The sequence below is a fragment of the Myxine glutinosa genome, chromosome 7 (genome assembly GCF_964187855.1).
Source record: "Myxine glutinosa chromosome 7, kmMyxGlut1.1, whole genome shotgun sequence".
NCBI classification, from domain to species: Eukaryota; Metazoa; Chordata; class Myxini; order Myxiniformes; family Myxinidae; genus Myxine; species Myxine glutinosa.
Genome location: NC_136267.1, coordinates 114570262 through 114594245, shown reverse-complemented (window position 1 = coordinate 114594245; position 23984 = coordinate 114570262). Strand labels below are relative to the sequence as shown.

Genomic DNA, 23984 nt, shown 5'->3' with positions numbered 1-23984 from the left:
AATTAATCTTTCACAAGAGGCCATTTGGCCCATCATGTCCGTGCTCTCGCCACACCGATTAATAATTCATCTTTCACAAGAGGCCATTTGGCCCATCCCACCTGTGCTCTATCCACACCTGCTTAATAATGAATCTTTCACAAGAGGTGATTTGGCCCATCCTGCCTGTGCTCTATCCACACCCGATTAATAATTAATCTTTCACAAGAGGCCATTTGGCCCATCCTGCCTGTGCTCTATCCACACCCGATTAATTAATTAATCTTTCACAAGAGGCCATTTGGCCCATCCCACCTGTGCTCTATCCACACCTGCTTAATAATGAATCTTTCACAAGAGGTGATTTGGCCCATCCTGCCTGTGCTCTATCCACACCCGATTAATAATTATCTTTCACAAGAGGTGATTTGGCCCATCCTGCCTGTGCTCTATCCACACCCGATTAATTAATTAATCTTTCACAAGAGGCCATTTGGCCCATCATGTCCGTGCTCTCGCCACACCCGATTAATAATTAACCTTTCACAAGAGGTGATTTGGCCCATCCCACCTGTGCTCTATCCACACCTGCTTAATAATTAATCTTTCACAAGAGGCCATTTGGCCCATCCTGCCTGTGCTCTGTCCACACCCGATTAATAATTAATCTTTCACAAGAGGCCATTTGGCCCATCATGTCCGTGCTCTCGCCACACCTGATTAATAATTATCTTTCACAAGAGGCCATTTGGCCCATCATGTCCGTGCTCTCGCCACACCCGATTAATAATCTTTCACAAGAGGCCATTTGGCCCATCCCACCTGTGCTCTATCCACACCTGCTTAATAATTAATCTTTCACAAGAGGCCATTTGGCCCATCATGTCCGTGCTCTCGCCACACCGATTAATAATTCATCTTTCACAAGAGGCCATTTGGCCCATCCCACCTGTGCTCTATCCACACCTGCTTAATAATTAATCTTTCACAAGAGGCCATTTGGCCCATCCCACCTGTGCTCTATCCACACCCGATTAATAATTAATCTTTCACAATAGGCCATTTGGCCCATCCTGCCTGTGCTCTGTCCACACCCGATTAATAATTAATCTTTCACAAGAGGCCATTTGGCCCATCATGTCCGTGCTCTCGCCACACCTGCTTAATAATTAATCTTTCACAAGAGGTGATTTGGCCCATCATGTCCGTGCTCTCGCCACACCCGATTAATAATTAACCTTTCACAAGAGGTGATTTGGCCCATCCCAGCTGTGCTCTATCCACACCCGATTAATAATTATCTTTCACAAGAGGCCATTTGGCCCATCATGTCCGTGCTCTCGCCACACCCGATTAATAAATTAATCTTTCACAAGAGGCCATTTGGCCCATCCCACCTGTGCTCTGTCCACACCCGATTAATAATTAATCTTTCACAAGAGGCCATTTGGCCCATCATGTCCGTGCTCTCGCCACACCCGATTAATAATTAATCTTTCACAAGAGGCCATTTGGCCCATCCTGCCTGTGCTCTGTCCACACCCGATTAATAATTAATCTTTCACAAGAGGCCATTTGGCCCATCATGTCCGTGCTCTCGCCACACCTGCTTAATAATTAATCTTTCACAAGAGGTGATTTGGCCCATCATGTCCGTGCTCTCGCCACACCCGATTAATAATTAATCTTTCACAAGAGGCCATTTGGCCCATCATGTCCGTGCTCTCGCCACACCCGATTAATAATTAACCTTTCACAAGAGGTGATTTGGCCCATCCCAGCTGTGCTCTATCCACACCCGATTAATAATTATCTTTCACAAGAGGCCATTTGGCCCATCATGTCCGTGCTCTCGCCACACCCGATTAATAAATTAATCTTTCACAAGAGGCCATTTGGCCCATCATGTCCGTGCTCTGTCCACACCCGATTAATTATAATTAATCTTTCACAAGAGGCCATTTGGCCCATCATGTCCGTGCTCTGTCCACACCCGATTAATAAATTAATCTTTCACAAGAGGTCATTTGGCCCATCATGTCCGTGCTCTGTCCACACGGGATTAATAAATTAATCTTTCACAAGAGGCCATTTGGCCCATCATGTCCGTGCTCTCGTCACACCGATTAATAAATAATTAATCTTTCACAAGAGGCCATTTGGCCCATCCTGCCTGTGCTCTATCCACACCCGATTAATAATTATTAATCTTTCACAAGAGGCCATTTGGCCCATCATGTCCGTGCTCTGTCCACACGGGATTAATAAATTAATCTTTCACAAGAGGCCATTTGGCCCATCATGTCCGTGCTCTGTCCACACGGGATTAATAAATTAATCTTTCACAAGAGGCCATTTGGCCCATCATGTCCGTGCTCTCGCCACACCGATTAATAATTAATCTTTCACAAGAGGCCATTTGGCCCATCCTGCCTGTGCTCTATCCACACCCGACTGATTAATTAATCTTTCACAAGAGGCCATTTGGCCCATCATGTCCGTGCTCTCTCCATACCCGACTGATAATTAATTTAACCCATCAGTTTATTCGCTAGTTTTTATTTCATTGTGAGTCTAATAACGTGGCCCCCGTAAAGGGGAGTTTAAACCATTCCATTCGCTCATACTTTGTGTTCCTTTAAATGCCTTTTTACAATCATTGAAAGAACGTTTTACCAATCGTGCCATTTGAACTGATAACCATCCCCGACCCTCCTGTCCCCCACCCGTAATCGTGGTTACTCCGTTTCCCGCGGCCTCGTCTCGTATTTTATCCCCTGTCCATTCGTCGTCACTTACCGTCTCCGTCACACTTGTTTCTCTTCAAGTCGTCCTTTTTAAACACCCCGAAACTCCCCAACCCCCTCTCCATCCCTCTCTCCTCCCCGTCAGCCTTCGCTCCACCATTATTCGTTCACTTTTCAGACGCTCGCTCTTTCCTTTGGACCGACGGTCGCCGTGTGCAGTCGGCATTCCACGTTAAAATAGACATTCCGGGGAAAGTGAAGAGCGCTGGTTCAAAAAGAGATCTCGGTGTTGTTCGTCTCGTGAAGAGCAAGAAGAGCGAGTATATCAGAGGAGAGGAAAGTCTTGGCAACCTTTTTATCTTCGATGGAACAGTAAAATTGTGAGGTTTTCAACTGGAACTCTGCCGGTCAAGGTGCGAGCGTCGAGCAATGGCCGAACCCGCGGTTTCTTTCCAACAAGCACAGGCAACGCTTCAGGAGCTTCGGTGAGTTCGGCGACGATCGTCCCGATCCGCGAGCGGTTTGTGTTGGTTGTGATTCATTCTTTAACAAAGCGCGAGAGTCGATCCCACGTGACCCGGTGCACTCCGTTTGGCAGTTCGTTCCTTCGTTTTTCCTTCGCTCCGCTGTGCGCAATTTATCTTGCTTGTGCAGGATCCACGTGACGTGGGGGTAAACGAAGACTCCTTAGGCTTAATGAGCTGACGTTCCTTAACTAAAAAAAACAACAACGGTCTTTTTAGACGCCCGGGGCACTCGCAGTGCACTTTGCGAAGAGCGATGTCATTCCCACGAAGGAATAACAAACAAAGAGCTTTTGTTCGTGCGAGCCGATGCCAGGCACTAGTTGGCTCCCCCAGGAATACATAGGCCATTTGGCCCAACGAGCCTCAGCAATCTTGCCAATATCTCAGTAGGCCTCTATCCCCACTACTTCTAGCCTCTCGGTACCTATATAGCATATGTAACTCAATTTTATAGACTATCTACCGTTTCTGCTATCACTATCTTTGCAGGGAAACTTCAAACAGCATTTACTACCGGTACTCTCTGAGTGGAAGACCCCTCCATCACTAGTCACCACCTCCATAACTTTCCTCTTCTTCATTCAGTGAAACTGCAGCTCCTGCAACCCCCCCCCCCCCCCCCCACAAACCCCTTCCCTCCCCCCCCCCCACAAACCCCTTCCCTCCCCCCCAACCCCTTCCCCCCCCAACCCCTTCCCCCCCCCCAACCCCTTCTCCTCCCCCCCCCCCAATACCCATATGTATTACTACCCCAGATCCTTCTCCTGTGTGACACATGCTCCAATATTGCCCCTTGCATTATGTAATCCCTACTTATATTATTCCCAGACATCCTCAGCACCTTACATTTCCTTTTGTTGAACTGTATCTGTCAACCTTTGGCCCTGTCTATCAAAGTATCTGGATTTTCCTGAATCTGATCACCCTCCACGCCGCTATACACCTTACCTATACACCGCTTAGCTTTGTGTTATCCGCAAATTTGGAAAATGTACTCTTCACCCCACTATCCAAATCGTTGATGTAAATTTTTAATAATAATGGTCATGGTACTGATTCCTGAAATACCCCACTACTTACATCCTCCCAGCTCGACATCCTCCCACTCGCAGCCACTCTTTGCCTCCTATCACTAAGCCACTATCACTGCAATCCATTAGCTACCTGACCAGCCTTTCCACAAGTCCTCACCACGACTAACAACCTATTATGTGGTACCTTATCAAATACATTCTTGAGTCTGGATATACTATGTCTACTGTACTATCCTCATCCACCCAATCAGAAACTGCTTCATAGAACTAATACATCACATGATCTCCCTTTAGTAAACCCATGCTGACTACCTTCAATTATTTTGTGTTTAATTAAATATTTCCCTATCCACTCTCTAATAAACGTCCCCAACCCATTCCCTACTACGGAAATCAAGCCAGCAGGTCGAAAGTTGCCCAATAAATCTCTGGCTCCTTTATTAAATAATTGTTACATTTGCTGATCTCCACTCATCTGGAACTTGTCCATACTGCACTGAGCCGTTAATCATATTGGTTATTAACATCTCGCTTATCTTCATTGACTCATTCTCATGGCTATTATTATCTGGTGTCAGAGGTTTATCATCCCTCAGTTTTCCGAGATGTTTATTTCCTTCCTCCACTCTTACCTGGTTCTCCCGAAGAAGCCCCTAAATTGCTCACCCCGGAGATAAATACTCTCAGCAAATGGAAGTCCTTTTGACCGGTAATGTGTAAATAAAAAATAAAAAAAACCACCTTTAGAGGCCATTTTTCCCCGCAAAGCGGGGGTTGGCCTTTTTCAGGAACCGTGGTTGTTGTTGTTTTTCGGTCCCCTTTTTGAAGCAATGTTTTACGGCCGGATGCCCTTCCTGACGCCAACCCTTTTTGCCGCCTTTAACGACAAACAGGGAATTACCAGTGAACTGGTACTCAATTAGCCGACCTCGGAAGGATGACAGGCTGAGTCAACCCCCCTGGCGTTCATTCAGCGATTGACCGGGATTCGAACCCAGGATCCTAGGTATCCTAAGCCGGCACCCTAGCCGCTAGCCCAACACCAGGGACCAGGGACACTAATGTGTAAATGTAGAAGCAAAAAAACGTCAGGCCTTCCAATTCATTATTATCATCTGCCAATTATCCTGTGCTATTCCTTAAGGGGCCTGCACTTGGCTTAACCTTTTCTTTATCCCTCATATACTTAAAATAATGTCTTGCTGTTATGTTGAATGTTCTTGGAGATGTCCTTTTGATATTCCCTTTTGGCCTGCAGATTTATTTTCTTAACTCGTCTCTGCTTCTTCCAATACTGATGTGAGTCGGATTCTAGTTCTATGATTTTGTACTTTAGGTAGTAGGTTGTCAACTGCAACCACTCAGGGTAGAACTACCATTGGATTTAGGAGCGTTAAAGTGGTGCCCGGAACAATCTTTCACTCTCCGTGTCAGGATTGATGGTCTTACTTTCTGTCCCACTCAAATTATAGCTTTAATCTCTTTTTCTCTCAAATCAACATCACACACTTTTCATCGTACACCTTTCATCATACACTTTTCATCATACACTTTTCATCCTACACTTTTCATCATACACTTTTCATCATACACTTTTCATCACACACTTTTCATCATACACTTTTCATCATACACTTTTCATCCTTCACTTTTCATCATGCACTTTTCATCATACACTTTTCATCATACACTTTTCATCCTACACATTTCATCCTACACTTTTCATCACACACTTTTCATCCTACACTTTTCATCATACACTTTTCATCATACACTTTTCATCATACACTTTTCATCCTACACTTTTCATCCTACACTTTTCATCCTACACTTTTCATCCTACACTTTTCATCATACACTTTTCATCACACACTTTTCATCATACACTTTTCATCATACACTTTTCATCATACACTTTTCATCATACACTTTTCATCCTTCACTTTTCATCATGCACTTTTCATCATACACTTTTCATCATACACTTTTCATCATACACTTTTCATCCTACACTTTTCATCCTACACTTTTCATCCTACACTTTTCATCATACACTTTTCATCCTACACTTTTCATCATACACTTTTCATCCTACACTTTTCATCCTACACTTTTCATCCTACACTTTTCATCCTACACTTTTCATCCTACACTTTTCATCATACACTTTTCATCATACACTTTTCATCCTACACTTTTCATCCTACACTTTTCATCCTACACTTTTCATCATACACTTTTCATCATACACTTTTCATCCTTCACTTTTCATCATGCACTTTTCATCATACACTTTTCATCATACACTTTTCATCCTACACTTTTCATCCTACACTTTTCATCATGCACTTTTCATCATGCACTTTTCATCATACACTTTTCATCATACACTTTTCATCATGCACTTTTCATCACACACTTTTCATCATACACTTTTCATCCTACACTTTTCATCCTACACTTTTCATCCTTCACTTTTCATCCTTCACTTTTCATCCTACACTTTTCATCCTACACTTTTCATCCTACACTTTTCATCATGCACTTTTCATCATGCACTTTTCATCCTACACTTTTCATCATACACTTTTCATCATACACTTTTCATCATACACTTTTCATCCTACACTTTTCATCCTACACTTTTCATCCTACACTTTTCATCATACACTTTTCATCATACACTTTTCATCATGCACTTTTCATCATACACTTTTCATCATACACTTTTCATCCTACACTTTTCATCCTACACTTTTCATCATGCACTTTTCATCATACACTTTTCATCATACACTTTTCATCATGCACTTTTCATCACACACTTTTCATCATACACTTTTCATCCTACACTTTTCATCCTACACTTTTCATCCTTCACTTTTCATCCTACACTTTTCATCCTACACTTTTCATCCTACACTTTTCATCATGCACTTTTCATCATGCACTTTTCATCCTACACTTTTCATCCTACACTTTTCATCATACACTTTTCATCCTTCACTTTTCATCATGCACTTTTCATCATACACTTTTCATCATACACTTTTCATCCTACACTTTTCATCCTACACTTTTCATCATGCACTTTTCATCATACACTTTTCATCATACACTTTTCATCATGCACTTTTCATCACACACTTTTCATCATACACTTTTCATCCTACACTTTTCATCCTACACTTTTCATCCTTCACTTTTCATCCTACACTTTTCATCCTACACTTTTCATCCTACACTTTTCATCATGCACTTTTCATCATGCACTTTTCATCCTACACTTTTCATCATACACTTTTCATCATACACTTTTCATCCTACACTTTTCATCCTACACTTTTCATCCTACACTTTTCATCATGCACTTTTCATCATACACTTTTCATCATACACTTTTCATCCTACACTTTTCATCATGCACTTTTCATCATACACTTTTCATCATACACTTTTCATCCTACACTTTTCATCCTACACTTTTCATCGTACACTTTTCATCCTACACTTTTCATCCTACACTTTTCATCATACACTTTTCATCCTACACTTTTCATCATACACTTTTCATCCTACACTTTTCATCATGCACTTTTCATCCTACACTTTTCATCCTACACTTTTCATCCTACACTTTTCATCATGCACTTTTCATCATACACTTTTCATCATACACTTTTCATCCTACACTTTTCGTCATGCACTTTTCATCATACACTTTTCATCATACACTTTTCATCCTACACTTTTCATCCTACACTTTTCATCCTACACTTTTCATCATACACTTTTCATCCTACACTTTTCATCCTACACTTTTCATCATACACTTTTCATCCTACACTTTTCATCATACACTTTTCATCCTACACTTTTCATCCTACACTTTTCATCATACACTTTTCATCCTACACTTTTCATCCTACACTTTTCATCCTACACTTTTCATCCTACACTTTTCATCACACACTTTTCCTCATACACTTTTCATCATACACTTTTCATCCTTCACTTTTCATCCTTCACTTTTCATCATACACTTTTCATCCTACACTTTTCATCCTACACTTTTCATCATACACTTTTCATCATACACTTTTCATCCTACAGTTTTCATCCTACACTTTTCATCCTACACTTTTCATCCTACACTTTTCATCATACACTTTTCATCCTACACTTTTCATCCTACACTTTTCATCATACACTTTTCATCCTACACTTTTCATCCTACACTTTTCATCCTACACTTTTCATCCTACACTTTTCATCCTACACTTTTCATCCTACACTTTTCATCACACACTTTTCATCATACACTTTTCATCATACACTTTTCATCCTTCACTTTTCATCCTTCACTTTTCATCATGCACTTTTCATCATACACTTTTCATCCTACACTTTTCATCCTACACTTTTCATCATACACTTTTCATCATACACTTTTCATCACACACTTATATAGCTCCCCTTATTATATACATTATGTGTCTGTTTTGATTTTTTGTGTGATAAATCTTAGCTCTTTCACAAGCCTCATTCCTGTATACTACATAACACTTTTCATCACACACTTTTCATCATACACTTTTCATCATAGACTTTTCATCATACACTTTTCATCCTACACTTTTCATCCTACACTTTTCATCATACACTTTTCATCATACACTTTTCATCCTACACTTTTCATCATACACTTTTCATCATGCACTTTTCATCATACACTTTTCATCATACACTTTTCATCCTACACTTTTCATCCTACACTTTTCATCATACACTTTTCATCATGCACTTTTCATCATACACTTTTCATCCTACACTTTTCATCATACACTTTTCATCATGCACTTTTCATCATACACTTTTCATCATACACTTTTCATCCTACACTTTTCATCCTACAATTTTCATCATACACTTTTCATCATGCACTTTTCATCATACACTTTTCATCATACACTTTTCATCCTACACTTTTCATCCTACACTTTTCATCATACACTTTTCATCATGCACTTTTCATCATACACTTTTCATCCTTCACTTTTCATCCTTCACTTTTCATCCTACACTTTTCATCACACACTTTTCATCATACACTTTTCATCATGCACTTTTCATCATGCACTTTTCTTACTCATTTTCACCCCTCACCTTTACATTCTCTCTCTTTTATTTCTCCTTCCTCACATTTATCAATGTAGTTATTAGTATTAGTTTTCCGGACTATAATTTGGAGTGCGGTAAGTCAAAGCTGTTAATATTCCTTGTTTTAACTCCAATTTACATTCTGTTTCCACTTTTAGTGAGAAGTAGGGGTCTATGCAACCATTCATGAACTTTATTTGGTGCAAATCGGATAATTTTTAGCCGAGTTACCTCAGACCGTGAGTTGGTAATTATATAATTCACACTGCCGGTAGGGGACATGTATTGCAGCGCAATACTCAGAATGCTTGTTTTATTTAAGGTCTAGCCTCAATGAGGAATATGTAGTCCATGACTGGAGCCTTCAACATAAAAAGCTTCATAAATGTCTTCTTATTTTTCATAAAACATAAAATGTCTTCTCATACCTTCAAAGTTTGCCTTCCTGAAATCTAACAGCCTCACATAACTATCCTGAATTCCACATCTCAACAATAGATTTGCACACTCTATGTTATGGTTACTTTCCCACAGATGTCATCCTACCTCCACGTCCTCCACCATATTGGGATCATTACTTTAAAAGAAGATTTAACACCGTACCTTTCTTCTCATGAACTTTTCTACCAACTGACTTTAGAAGCAATCCTTTTTTAGAATTAGATCTTGAAAATCCTCCTCTGTTTTGCTCTTTCCACATTCCTGAACCTATACATTGTAAATGAAAATGCCCCATAATTGATACCCTTCATATTCCACATGCCTCCTTGAATTCTTCATGAACTCCTTCCTCATTCCCAGAGTCCTGTACATCCATTCTTCAAGTATTTCACTATTCTTACAATCTAATCTCAATCCACACACAATCCTTTACATTAATTCCCTTCTTAATTTAATTTGTTAATCTCGACACAGTGCTGTCTTTTACCCAGATTACTCCACCTCATCCTATCCTATCTTACCTTCGACATCTTGACATATTGTAGCATTCAGTTCCCGTCCTCCAAGTTCATCCCTCATTTGAACCTTTACCGACCCTTAAATATTTATTTCTGCCTAAACCTACGAGTCATATCTTTGGCTGAAGTTCCCTGCTCTGCAGCCTCCCAACTACCCTCTAGTCTAATTTCCTTCTCAATAACCACCACAGACCTCGCTGCCCCCTTTCAGTTAAGTATACGCCCATTGGTTTAGAAATATTCATAACTAGAACCGTACTCAGTAGAGAGCATACCTCCGCCAGGTTCAACAGTTTACGTTTTGTATCCCACTGATAGGCCTGATCTGGATCCGGACCTGAACCAAAATCGAATCGGCTTGTTCTTGTCACCAAACCAACTCATCCACCAAGTTTTGTCATTACTCGTCCACAACTTTTTGAGATATCATACGACATATCGTTTTTGGCCCCATCTGTGAATGGTGAAGAATCGCTATAAAAACTCTCGTATCTGGATCCAGATTCAAATCTTCACCAAAACCGAATCAAAACCTTGGCACACGCACACACCCAACCTGTCCACTAAATTTCATCCGAATCCGTTTATAACTTTTTTGAGATGTAATGTTCACAGACAGACAGTGCTGAAAAGATAACCTCCACCACCGAATGCCCATGAAAGGAATTCCACATTTTCCCAAACCCAAAACTCTGCTCCATGCATGATCCTTCTAACCACAGGTTAAGATCTTCTGCTCCACCATTGAACCACCGAATGCTCCACCAACCAACCAGCTGTACCACCACCCATTCTCAGGATAATCCCAGAAAAAAGTCACATTGCATCCACTTTCCGTCAATCAATCACGAAACTTGCACCGAGCCTTCAAGTCTTCAGAATAAACGCTCCCCACATCGTTATCACCCACATGCACCCCAAAGATGTTCCTTCATCATGAGTCCACAAAACGTCACCCATTATCCAAACCCCACCCTTTTGAAACGACACAAAATCCTATTTTTTGAACCCTGACACAAACTGCAAAGTGCACATTCCCAACAGCCTCATCCCTGCCAAAACTTATCTCACTGAAGAGAGTAATGTTGGCATCGATTTTACTGGACCAGAAATGCTAGAGAGTGAGATAAGACAAGCAATAAATGAGATAGAACCTGGAAACGTGGCTGGAATCGGTGAAGTACCCTGCAAAGTTGATTGAAAACATGGGACAGATCGCAACATTAATGTTCATTAACATATATAAAACATTTTACTTTTTGGGAGAATGGCCAGAAGACTTCATGCAGTCAATAATGATCACCATAACAAAGAAGCCAACAGCATGTCGATGTTCTCACTTTTGGACAATTCATCTGATTGGCCATGCATTAAAGGTCGTGTTGACAATAGTAAGTAGTAAAGAGAGTGAATGAGAAAGTGCAGAACTACATCGGACACTATCAGTTTGGTTTCCAGAGAGGAAGAAGGATGAGAAGCATTCACCAATATGAGATTAATGAGTGAATGCAGTTTAGAGTATGGACAGGAGGTATATATATATATATATATGGCAGGTCACGTGAAAAGGGGGCTTATGGGTGTTACTTGGGTAAACTGACTTTTCATCGTTTTCTAATAGTATTACCTCTTATGGCCACAGAACTTTTGGAATTTTTGAAAAATTCCACTTTTAAGGTAAAAAAAAAAGCAAATTGAAATGTTCATGTTTTGTGACCGTGTAACCCTGGCATTTCGAAAATGGCACTTTTCCCCAAAAAACAGAAAGCATGATGCAATTTTTATGAAGAACAGTTTTCCCTTGTTTTAGTACCTGATCGGAAATCAAACAGGTGATGTTCTCCATCTTAAATGTCCCTTGTTTTTGTGGCTGATGGGAAATCAAACAGGTGATGTTCTCCATGTTAAATTTCCCTTGTTTTAGTACCTGATCGGAAATCAAACAGGTGATGTTCTCCATCGTAAATGTCCTTTGTTTTTGTGGCTGATGGGAAATCAAACAGGTGATGTTCTCCGTGTTAAATGTCCCTTGTTTTAGTACCTGATCGGAAATCAAACAGGTGATGTTCTCCGTGTTAAATTTCCCTTGTTTTAGTACCTGATCGGAAATCAAACAGGTGATGTTCTCCGTGTTAAATTTCCCTTGTTTTAGTACCTGATCGGAAATCAAACAGGTGATGTTCTCCATGTTAAATTTCCCTTGTTTTAGTACCTGATCGGAAATCAAACAGGTGATGTTCTCCATGTTAAATTTCCCTTGTTTTAGTACCTGATCGGAAATCAAACAGGTGATGTTCTCCATCGTAAATGTCCTTTGTTTTTGTGGCTGATGGGAAATCAAACAGGTGATGTTCTCCATGTTAAATTTCCCTTGTTTTAGTACCTGATCGGAAATCAAACAGGTGATGTTCTCCATCGTAAATGTCCTTTGTTTTTGTGGCTGATGGGAAATCAAACAGGTGATGTTCTCCATGTTAAATTTCCCTTGTTTTAGTACCTGATCGGAAATCAAACAGGTGATGTTCTCCATCGTAAATGTCCTTTGTTTTTGTGGCTGATGGGAAATCAAACAGGTGATGTTCTCCGTGTTAAATTTCCCTTGTTTTAGTGGCTGATGGGAAATCAAACATCACCTGTCAAGATACATGAAACATCATCAAGACACATGAAAGCCCACAGAATCTTGTTTCTCACAGTCTGAGAGTCCTTTAGGTGCTTTTTTGCAAACTCCAAGCGGGCTTTCATGTGTCTTTCACTGAGGAGAGGCTTCCGTCTGGCCACTCTGCCATAAATCCCAGATCGGTGGAGTGTTGCAGCGATGGTTGTCCTTCTGGAAGTTTCTCCCATCTCCACACAGGATCTCTTGAGCTCAGCCAGAGTGACCATCGGGTTCTTGGTCACCTCTCTTACCAAGGCCCTTCTCCCCCGATTGCTCAGAATGGCCGGGCGGCCAGCTCTAAGAAGAGTCCTGGTTGCTCCAAACTTCTTCCATTTAAGAATTATGGAGGCCCCTGTGCTCTTGGGAACCTTCAATGCAGCAGAGATTTTTTTGTAGGCTTCCCCAGATCTGTGCCTCGACACTCCTGACTCTGAGCTCTGCAGGCAGTTCCTTCGACCTCATGGCTTGGTTTTTGCTCTGATATGCATTGTCAGCTGTGAGACCTTATATAGACAGGTGTGTGCCTTTCCAAATCATGTCCAATCAATTGAATTTACCACAGGTGGACTCCAATCAAGGTGTAGAAACATCTCAAAGATGATCAAGAGAAATGGGAGGCACTTGAGCTAAATTTCAAGTGTCATAACAAAGGGTATGAATACTTATGTCAATGTGATATTTCAGTTTTTTCTTTTTAATAAATTTGCAAAACTTTCTAAAATCCTGTTTTCTCTTTGTCATTATGGGGTATCGAGTGGAGATTGATGAGGGAAAAAATGAATTTAAACGATTTCAGCAAAAGGCTGCAACATAACAAAATGTGAAAAAAGTGAAGGGGTCTGAATACTTTCTGAATTCTGTGTGTGTGTGTGTGTGTGTGTGTGTGTGTGTGTGTGTGTGTGTGTGTGTGTGTGTGTGTGTGTGTGTGTGTGTGTGTGTGTGTGTGTGTGTGTGTGTGTGTGTGTGTGTGTGTGTGTGTGTGTGTGTGTGTGTGTGTGTGTGTGTGTGTGTGTGTGTGTGTGTGTGTGTGTGTGTATTTTGTAGATTTTGAAAAAGTATTCGATTGGGTTGACTGGTTTAAGCTCTCGACTGTATATGTATTATATATATACAGTATATTTTCGACTGTATATTTAAGCTCTCGACTGTGCTGGAGGAAATTGGAGTGCACTGGAGAGATAGATGCCTCGTAAGAAATGTGTACGAGGGACAAACCACAACGGTGAGAGTTTGGGGCACAGGGGCATTATCCACAGGGGAGACCACTAGTTTAGAAGGGGGGGCGGGGGGGGGAGGGGGAGGACAACATTAGCCTCAAAGGAGGGGGTGGATTAAGTAATTTTTTTACATATTAGATACACACACAACGGAGGTGGATACTTTGAGACCTTAGAGGGCTCCGTTCCACCTTCTGAAACCTGCAAATGGAGACAACCACCAATGAGAGTAGCCAACGGGGAGTCGGAACCATCTGTAATTGGAAGAGGAGTTCGACAAGGGTGTTGTTTGTCATCAGTCCTCTTCAATGTGTATGCAGAAACAATGATTAGAGTGTTTGAAGACATGGAATATGGTGTTAAAATTGGGGTGGCGGGGGAGTCGGGGGGGGGGGAGGGCAATGGCAACATCAGTTAGATTTGCAGATGACAAAGCACTTGTCGCAAATGCAGAAAGATTTGATGATCTAGTAGATAGACTGGTATTACAGTAGGCATGAACTTTGGGGTGAAAGTGAACATCAGCAAAGTGCATATCTCAAAATCGCCAATAAATAATTACATATTCCGAGAAGGAAAATAATTATAACAGGTGCAGCAATTCAAGTATTTAATAGGAAGCATGATATCTGCGGATGGAAGGTGCAACAAAGAAATAAGAGCAAGGATAGCAATGGGGAAGGCCGCATTTGATACGAAGAGACAGGTGCCAACTTCAAAGCTGAATCAACGACTCAGGAAGCGACTTGGAAAGCCCTTGATGTAGAGTGTTGGTTTGTTTGGATGTGAGATTTGGACTTCATGCAAAGAGGCCAACTTGTTCAATATCAAATACCTTAAAAATGTGGGTTTGGAGGACAATGGAAAAGATCAACCGGGCAGAAGAAATAACAAATGATGAAGTGTTGAGGATCGTGAATGAACAAAGGAGTTTGTAAACCGTGATCATGAAAAGGCAGAGGAACTGCACAGGAAATATCCGATGAGGAAACAGACAGGTACGATACATTATGGGGGGAATATTTCAAGGGAAATTAAGAAGAGGAAGGAAGAGAACAATGCTGGATGACTTGAAAATTAAAGGGAGGTAATGGAAAAGGAAAATAGTGGCACATGACAGAGCGATAAGGAGGAGACGATGGGACAAGGAGCTGATTTTGAGCAGAATACACGATGATGATGATGATGACCTCCTTCCTTCACATGGCCACCCAACACCCACCACGACATGAACCTGCCGCACCCACGACAATGCCTGCGTTATTTCCACCACGACTCTCGCATGCATCCGCAGCACCCCCATCGCTTGCATCACCCCCAACGCCGACCACCAACCACAACCCCACCACCATCACCCCCACTTAAAACCACCCCAACATCATCATTACCGTCCGCAACCTCACCGTCATCCACACTTCTATCTGTATTCACCGCACTGAGACCGACGTCCACACCGTTCAGTATTCGTTTGCTTCTTCAAAGGAATATTAAATAGGGATAGGAGGAAAAAAATGGACACATGAGATTTGAACCTGAGATTACAGCATCATGAGCTGAGTGCTCATCTGGAGACGCACCATAAGAGGGGAAGATGCAAAGTGGCAGCTTATTGTAAACTGCCTAATGCCAGAAAGTTTTTTGATATTTAAATTCCTCCACATTCTTCACGTTTCCTCAACCAGCAACACTACTCTTGTAAAGCAAACATACACACACACACACACACACACACACACACACACACACACACACACACACACACACACACACACACATCTCGTTTTTTCATTTCTGTTCCTCACAATTCTATCTCTTTTATTCACACATACACACACACACACATACGTGCAAACATACACACACACACACACACACACACACACACACACACACACACACACACACACACACACACACACACACACAAACCTACACACATACACACACACAAACCTACACAAATACACACACACACACACACACACACACACACACACACACACATGGTTATGCGTTTGTGAGGTTGTAATAATGGTTATGTGTTTGCCATGTATGATAGAACATCTGGTGAAGGACATTTTGTTCCTGTTTTGTTGATGGAACATGTCCTTTTCATGACATTGTATACTAGAATGGCATTCAGTGGAGTGCACACCTCCACCAGGCTGAACAGTTGACGTTTTCTATCCCACTGATAGGCCGGATCTGGATGTGGACCTTCATCAAAATCAAATCGTCTTATTCTTGTCACCGAACTAACCCATCCACCTCGTTTTGTCATAACACGTCCACAACGATGTTTCATCTGAATCCGTCCATAACCTTTTGAGATATCCTGCTCACAGACAATTTTAATGCTATTGGGAATGAATAATGAAAATGTATTGACCAATGACATCTGCTGGCAACTTTCAGCCGTTAAATTCACTTTCCTTCCTTATTTATTTATTTTTGGCATTATTTCACCTTCTGCATGATATTCAGACATTAACCTATTTGTGTGCACGGTGTGTGCGAACACTAGCTCACCAACTCTCCACACTTGGGGCTTGGCTAGTGCTGTACCCGAACTGAGTTCCCAAACTTAAACTCAGCGAGTTGTGCTGTCAACTCGGAAAAGAACTGATATTTTCATGTCCCATGAAATTAAATAATTGCAGTATTTTGTAAGTGTGTGCTGGAAAATGTGCGTTGTATGATTTGGGTATGTTATGGAATGGTCATCTTGTTTCTCTTTGTGAGTTTTAAAGCAATATGTTACCGTAATCGAACACTTTAACTGTGTGTTAGCCGTGAGCACAGTTCTCACTGTGTGGCGAGTTCTGGGATAACTCCGATTGGTTGTGGATGTTGTTTGTGTGCTCCTTCCATTGTCCTTCTTAAGGGTCCCTGCTTTGGTCGAATCTATATAAATAATGCACTTATTCGGTTTGTCTGTTTGTTTTTCCAACAATTTCATCTTAAACTTCTCGACTAGACCCTAAAACCCACACCATTTTATACCAGGTCTTTGGCGGAGGAGTTCCGGTTGGTTATATTTATTTTTTCCATTACCATTGATCTTGTATGTTTTTTTTCCTTTTTATCGTTTGGCTTACTTATCCCATATTTTGTTGAAGAATCGTGAGATGACAGAATATCGTGAATTGTAAATTAAACATTTTAATATACTTTTAACATTGTTTTTAATGAACGAGAACAGGGATGTTGTTAGAATGGGAAGAAAGGGCGAAGAGATTGTGAATTTAACATTGTTCTTAATGAATGGGAACAGGAACAATGCGGGCAATTTTTAATAATTAATGCTCCACCTACATTGTGCTGTTTTAGACTACGGTATTATTTGTGCCTAATTAAATTCACATGTTTAATGCTAGTGTGAAAAGGATGTGAGGCACCCTTTTTAAATTTAATTGCCAGTGGATGAAAATTTCCATGTTTCACTTGGTCAATAAATAAAAAAACACCTTTAGAGGCCATTTTTCCCCGCAAAGCGGGGGTTGGCCTTTTTCGGGCACCGTGGTTGTTGTTGTTTTTGTTGGTCCCCTTTTTGAAGCAATGTTTTACGGCCGGATGCCCTTCCTGCCGCCAACCCTTTTTGTCGCCTTTTACGACAAGCAGGGAATTACCAGTGAACAGGTACTCAATTAGCCGACCTCGGAAGGATGACAGGCTGAGTCAACCCCCCTGGCGTTAATTCAGCGATCGACCGGGATTCGAACCCAGGATCCTTGGATCCCAAGCCGGCACCCTAACCGCTAGCCCAACACCAGGCTATTCGACCAGGATTCGAACCCAGGATCCTAGGATCCTAAGCTGGCACCCTAGCCGCTAGCCCAACACCAGGCTATTCGACCGGGATTCGAACCTAGGATCCTAAGCTGGCACCTTAGCCGCTAGCCCAACACCAGGCTATTCGACCGGGATTCGAACCCAGGATCCTAGGATCCTAAGCTGGCACCCTAGCTGCTAGCCCTACACCACTTGGTCAATAAAAAAGAATGAAATTAAATGATGTACCAAATGGTCTCCTCCTGCGCCAAAGTTTCTTGTGTCTCCTTTTGTAAAGTTGTTAAGGATGGGAAGAAAGGGGGAGTGAAGGACAGAGTTGGTGGTGAGGAGGCAGAGAGTTGGGAGATAGAGGTTATGGCTTTGGGGTGGGTGAGGACTTGGGGTTGGGAGGGGATTTGGGGTTTTTTGGCAGGTGGAGTTGAGGACTTCAAGAAGAAAAGGGGAGGGGACAACAGACTTGGTGTGAGGTGGGTGGGGGAAGAGAGGGTACAGAGTTGGGAGAAGGCAGTTGAGGACTTGCGGTTGGGTGGAGGTTGAAGACTTTGTCACATTTTCCTTTTTCCGGGGTACCTGCTAGTCAAGTTTCCTCTGCATGCAATGCAGAGAGAAACCTATTGTTCCTGTTCAGATTCTTCTTCTTCTTATTATTATTATTATTAGTCCCCTACCGGTGTACACCGGAGGGGACTATAGGTTTGCACGCCATCCCTCCGTCTGTCCGTCAGTCCGTCACGCAAAGAACAGTTTTCCGGACTTTTTTCCTAAACTCTTAATGCTAATGATTTCAAACTTGGTACATGGTTTCCTCATGATAGGTTACAGATCAAGTTCGAACTTCACGACGTTTCGATCATTTTTGACAAAGTTATGGCACTTTGAATTTTGTGAATTCTGATAATTCTGATGATCTTTAACTCAGTGCCATTATAAGTTTTAATTTCCTTTAAAAAAGATTTTCTCTGCAATAATAGGACCGATTGAGATCAAACTTTCACCGTGGGAGGACTCGGTCTGTAGAATATTTTAATGGTAATTATGACGTGACAGGTCACGTGGTTCGGCCGCCATATTGTTTTTCGTGAAAACACGAAAACCCCTTTTTCTCTGCAACGGCTGAACAGATCGAGGCCATGCAGGCAGAATCGCATACCCATGACGAACAAAAAAGTCACCGAGCATGACGTCATGCGTCACATGGTTTCAGAGTTATGACGTTTTTAAGCATGAACCTTTAAAACCAAGCTCCTCCCTCATTTTTGATCCAATCGAGGGGAAACTTCACAGATCTGTTCAGCATGTCAGTCCACTAAAATTTCCTTTTTGGAATTTGCGATGGGGCACGTGGTTTGGCAGATATCGTTGATTAAACGAAAATATTTTTTAAAATGGATATCTCTTGAATCGCTAGCACCTCAGACCGTGGGTTGGTAATTATATAATTCACACAGTGCAGTACATGCAGGCCGCTCCACGGAGCGACCTTGCGGGCTTATCAACGAGGCGAGGCGTGACACACGTGTCTCAGCATACCTCAGATCAAGTTTGAAAACCAGCATCAACCGTGCATAAATTTGCATATTCGATCATTTTTGAAAAAGTTATGGCACTTTTAACTTTGGTAGGGGACATGTATTGCAGCATGAAAACGGGATTACGGATTCGTGTTACGATTATATTTACTAAATTATTATTATCGTTATTATTATTATTATTATGAAAACAATACTACTGTATTAAGAAACCTGGGAGAATTTGGGCGAAGTGGCCTGAATTTGAGGCATGAACTATGAAGGCATGAAGCCTAAGGGCCTATACGTACTGTGTCGTTCAACACCCTAGCACCTATGCTTTCGATATTTGATGGTCATTTTAACCATTTTAACCATGTTTGTGTTTCACACTGAATTAAAACGTAAAGGTAGAGCATGCATATTGTCATACATGATAGGTTCAACAATATATCCGGCCTGAACGGCATAGGAATCGAAATGGCGGTGTGTGGAAGTCAGCTGTCGTACCGCCATAATGACATCACATCACCCCTGTCATATGACCAGATCCTCAGCTCTGATTGGTGTATGTTTGAGGGGACATACATACATACATACATACATACATACATACATACATGCATATATACATACGTACGGACAGACAAACACTGTTCTAGACGGCTTTGCCCGATGAGTTACTCCATAAAAAATTAGTCTGTCTGGCAGTCAAACAAAATTGAAAATAGTTTCAAACAGGAAACTCACTGTTTTTAAGGATGTTATAAAGGACACAAACAACAGCCACGAATAACTAATGTAACATTTTAGATAGGGTGGTGTAATAGACATTGCGTCAACGGCAGTAAACTTCCAGAATTCATTAATTAATACGACTTTTACAATCTTTATCTATATACATATTTTCAAGTGTTTGTGTGCTTGTAGGTTTGTGTGCTTGTACGTTATTGTTGCCTCACTAAACCATAGCACCTAGAGGCCCCAAATTTTGGGTGTTGTAGGTATTTCAGACTATGGGCAAGGCTTTAAGCCCCCACACATTGGCCTTGACGTCTGTTTTGAGGCCACCAAAGGCCACTACTATAATGTGTATATTGAGATGTAGGGTCAGGCAATGCTGCTGCCAGCCGGCAAGCAAAAGGTAAAATGTAATAGCTCTATAGCTTTTCAATGTCCAACATGTCCCGAAACCAATGCCAGGAAAAGGTCACTCAGCTGGGTATTCTCCCAAGTTCAAGAGACTGAACCACTTCCAGTGACTGACCATGAAAATAGATAGGAGGGTCGTTTTTCTGGAGCGACAGAATGAGAATGAGAAAGGCATCCAATCAATTCGAGATTAGCAGAGCATGATTTAGCTGCTATCTGTCTGTCGGTGAGATGGGGGTACTGTATGTCCCACTGTGGAGTCCTCTGCAGAAAAGGTGAGAGAATTTACCAGAATGTCAGAGGTCGTTTTTGGAGATGACAAACAAGATTGAGCTCAAAATACTGCTTTGGAGATGCTCCAGCCTCTAGTAGGGGGAGAAAGGGAGAATAAAGGATTCCATTGATCTCAACCAGTTGAGTGAGTGGAGGAAGTTCGAAATCCAGAAATGAAGGCGAGCTTGTATCTCGCAGGCAGCGATCTTGGCAAGCAGAGCAGGATTCCAGACTGTCGAATGCCCAACATATGTCTTGAGAGACGATCCTGACTTTTTGCTTGATATTTGAGGCCTCCGGTGATGACTACATTACTTCCCTTGGGTGGACACATTTTTACCAAATGATTTTTTTTTTCTTGTTTAGTTTAAAGTTTGGACCGAGCAGATTTCAAGAGATTTTGTAAGACTGCATCATTCGCCCACAAGGTGGCTGTGTCTAAGTACTGTTTGTGGTAGTATTGGCTGTACTTCGTTTGTCAATGCCTGGCTGATGTGAAACTGATCTTGCAAAGCAATGATGTCAAAAACACACTCTTTAAGTATGTTCTATTTGATGCAAAGAATTCCATCTTTGCAAATCCTTTGATTTAAACTGAGTTATGCTCATTGAAGGTCAGGGCCTGCTTGTTAAGTTTGTTCGAATCACCCGAGGTTATTATTACAACCATTTAACTCACTGGTTCCCAACCTGTGGTACGCGTACCACTAGTGGTACGCGAGGGCCTTCCAGGTGGTTCGCGACTCGACCTTTAAAAAAAATGATTTGGCCTGATAATTTTTTTATTTCTGATTTCTGATATATTTCATGATTTCCGTTGTGCTGTGAGCAAAGTTATGCCCCGCATCGACCAGCTGGTGGAGAAGAAACAGATGCAGCCTTCACATTTAATTGAAATAAGCCTGATATCTTATCGAATTGAGTTTTTCTGGAACCAGGTGGTACGCGGATTGAGTTTTTCTGGAACCAGGTGGTACGCGGCGACGGTACGGGACCTCCAAGTGGTACTCGATCAGAAAACGGTTGGGAAACGCTGATTTAACTACTACATTACTTCCAAGGAAATAACCCATACATGGGGTCTAACGATGCACAATTCATACTTTTCAATTCATACATTAATCCACCATTTCTCAATCGACTGGTCATACGTTTCATGACATTGTCTATCGGAATACTCACCCATAAATGTCTTAATTTCACAAGGATATACAAAATGAAATTCTGGCATGTGAGGATATCATTTGCCCTATTTCCCGACATTGATTTTGAGTCTTGGACTTTTCTGATGCCACAGCTATTTACAATTTACTATTTACAATTCCATTTCCATTGCAGCTTGTAATACGGAGCATGTAATCATGAGAAAGCCTGACAAAAATGTTTCCTTTATCATTTTTGCCTCCGCCACCGAAGATGGAGGTTATGTTTTCACCTCTGTCTATCTGTTTATCTGTTTGCCTCTTTTTGTGAACGGGATATCTCAGTTGTGGACATTTGAAAATGGTTGTTGTGGACGGATTCCGACGAAATTTGGTGGAGAGGTTGGGCGTGTGACAAGGACGAATCGATTAGATTTTGGCGAAGATCCGGATGTAGATCCGATAATTTTAAAGTGATTCTTCACCTGAGTGATAGGGCCAAAAATGATATAGAGCATATTTCAAGAAGTTGTGGATGGATTGTGACAAAACTTTGTGGATGTTTTGGATAAGTGACGAGACCAAGCCGATTAGATTTTGGATCAGGTCCAGATGCAGATCCGGTCTATCAGTGGGAAACAAAACATAAACTCGTCCGCCTGGTAGAGGTACGCTCTCTACCGAGTGCCGTTCTAGTTAGTTATTTTCCTCCTTTCCTCATGGATTTCCTGACTTTATTATGCTCTGCGAAGCAATCTGCTTTTTCACAATTGCAGTCTATGATGTGTCATGCTTGCTCTGCTGCCCTAATAGTTATTCATATTTTTACCCATTTTTCAAGTATATTGGTTGGTGCTGTGGGTTATGAGTCCCGTACCGGTGTACACCGTAGGGGACTATAGGTTTGCACTCCGTCCCTCCGTCTGTCAGTCTGTCGGTCTGTCAGTCCGTCACGCAAAGAACAGCTTTCCGGACTTTTTTCCTAAACTCTTAATGCTAATGATTTCAAACTTGGTACATCGTTTCCTCATGATAAGTTACAGATCAAGTTCGAACTTCACGACGTTTCGATCATTTTTTGACAAAGTTATGGCACTTTGAACTTTGGAAATTTCCCCAACAGTTTCCAGACTATAATTTGGAGTGCGGTAAGTCATAATACTGTCTTCTATGACAGTGCTACCCAATGCCGGTAGGGGACATGTATTGCAGCGCAATACTCAGAATGCTTGTTCTGTCTGTCTGTCTGTCTGTCTGTCTGCATGTCAGTCACAGGTCACAATTTTCAACCGATCTTCACGAAACTTCACCAAATGGTAGAGTTGGTCATAAGCAAGAAGCCTATTGTTTTTGGGGTCAAAAGGTCAATAGGTCAACATAGGCCAAAGGTCAACAACTTTGTCTAATTTCTAAAATGCTCAATTTTCATCCGATTTACTTGAAATGTAAAGAGGATTTGCATATCTGGTCACTGAATTCAATCACTAACTATATTTTGGTCAGCATAGGCCAAAAGGTCAACATAGGCCGAATTACTAAAATCCTCAATTTTCATCCGATTGACTTGACTTTTCAAGAGGACTTGTAAACTTGTATATCTGGTCTATGAATTCAACCACAAAGTATTTTTGAGGTCAGCATAGACCAAAAGGTCAACATAGGCCAAAAGGTCAATGTAGGCCGAATTTCTAAAATCCTAAATTTTCATCCAATTAACATGAAATTTTAAGAGGATTTGCAAATCTGGTCACTGAATTCAACCCCCAACTATGTTTGAGGTCAACATAGGCCAAAAGGTCAACATAGGCCAGATTTCTAAAATCCTCAATTTTCAT

The 23984-nt window shown here is 41.4% G+C and overlaps 1 protein-coding gene across 3 annotated transcripts in view; it reads left to right on the top strand.

The window, feature by feature from the left end:
* Positions 1–2703: 2703 nt before the first annotated feature.
* Positions 2704–23984, top strand: part of LOC137431541 (protein Aster-B) — a 213068-nt gene continuing 191787 nt past the window's right edge. The window contains exon 1 of one of the 3 annotated variants that reach the window (XM_078782163.1): positions 2704–3211. In XM_078782163.1, the coding sequence (XP_078638289.1) occupies positions 3156–3211 (56 nt within the window). In that variant the 5' untranslated portion in view covers positions 2704–3155. Of the gene's footprint in view, positions 3212–14246; positions 14288–23984 lie in introns of those variants that run through there. The other 2 variants (XM_068122962.2, XM_068122963.2) reach the window with 2 other exon arrangements.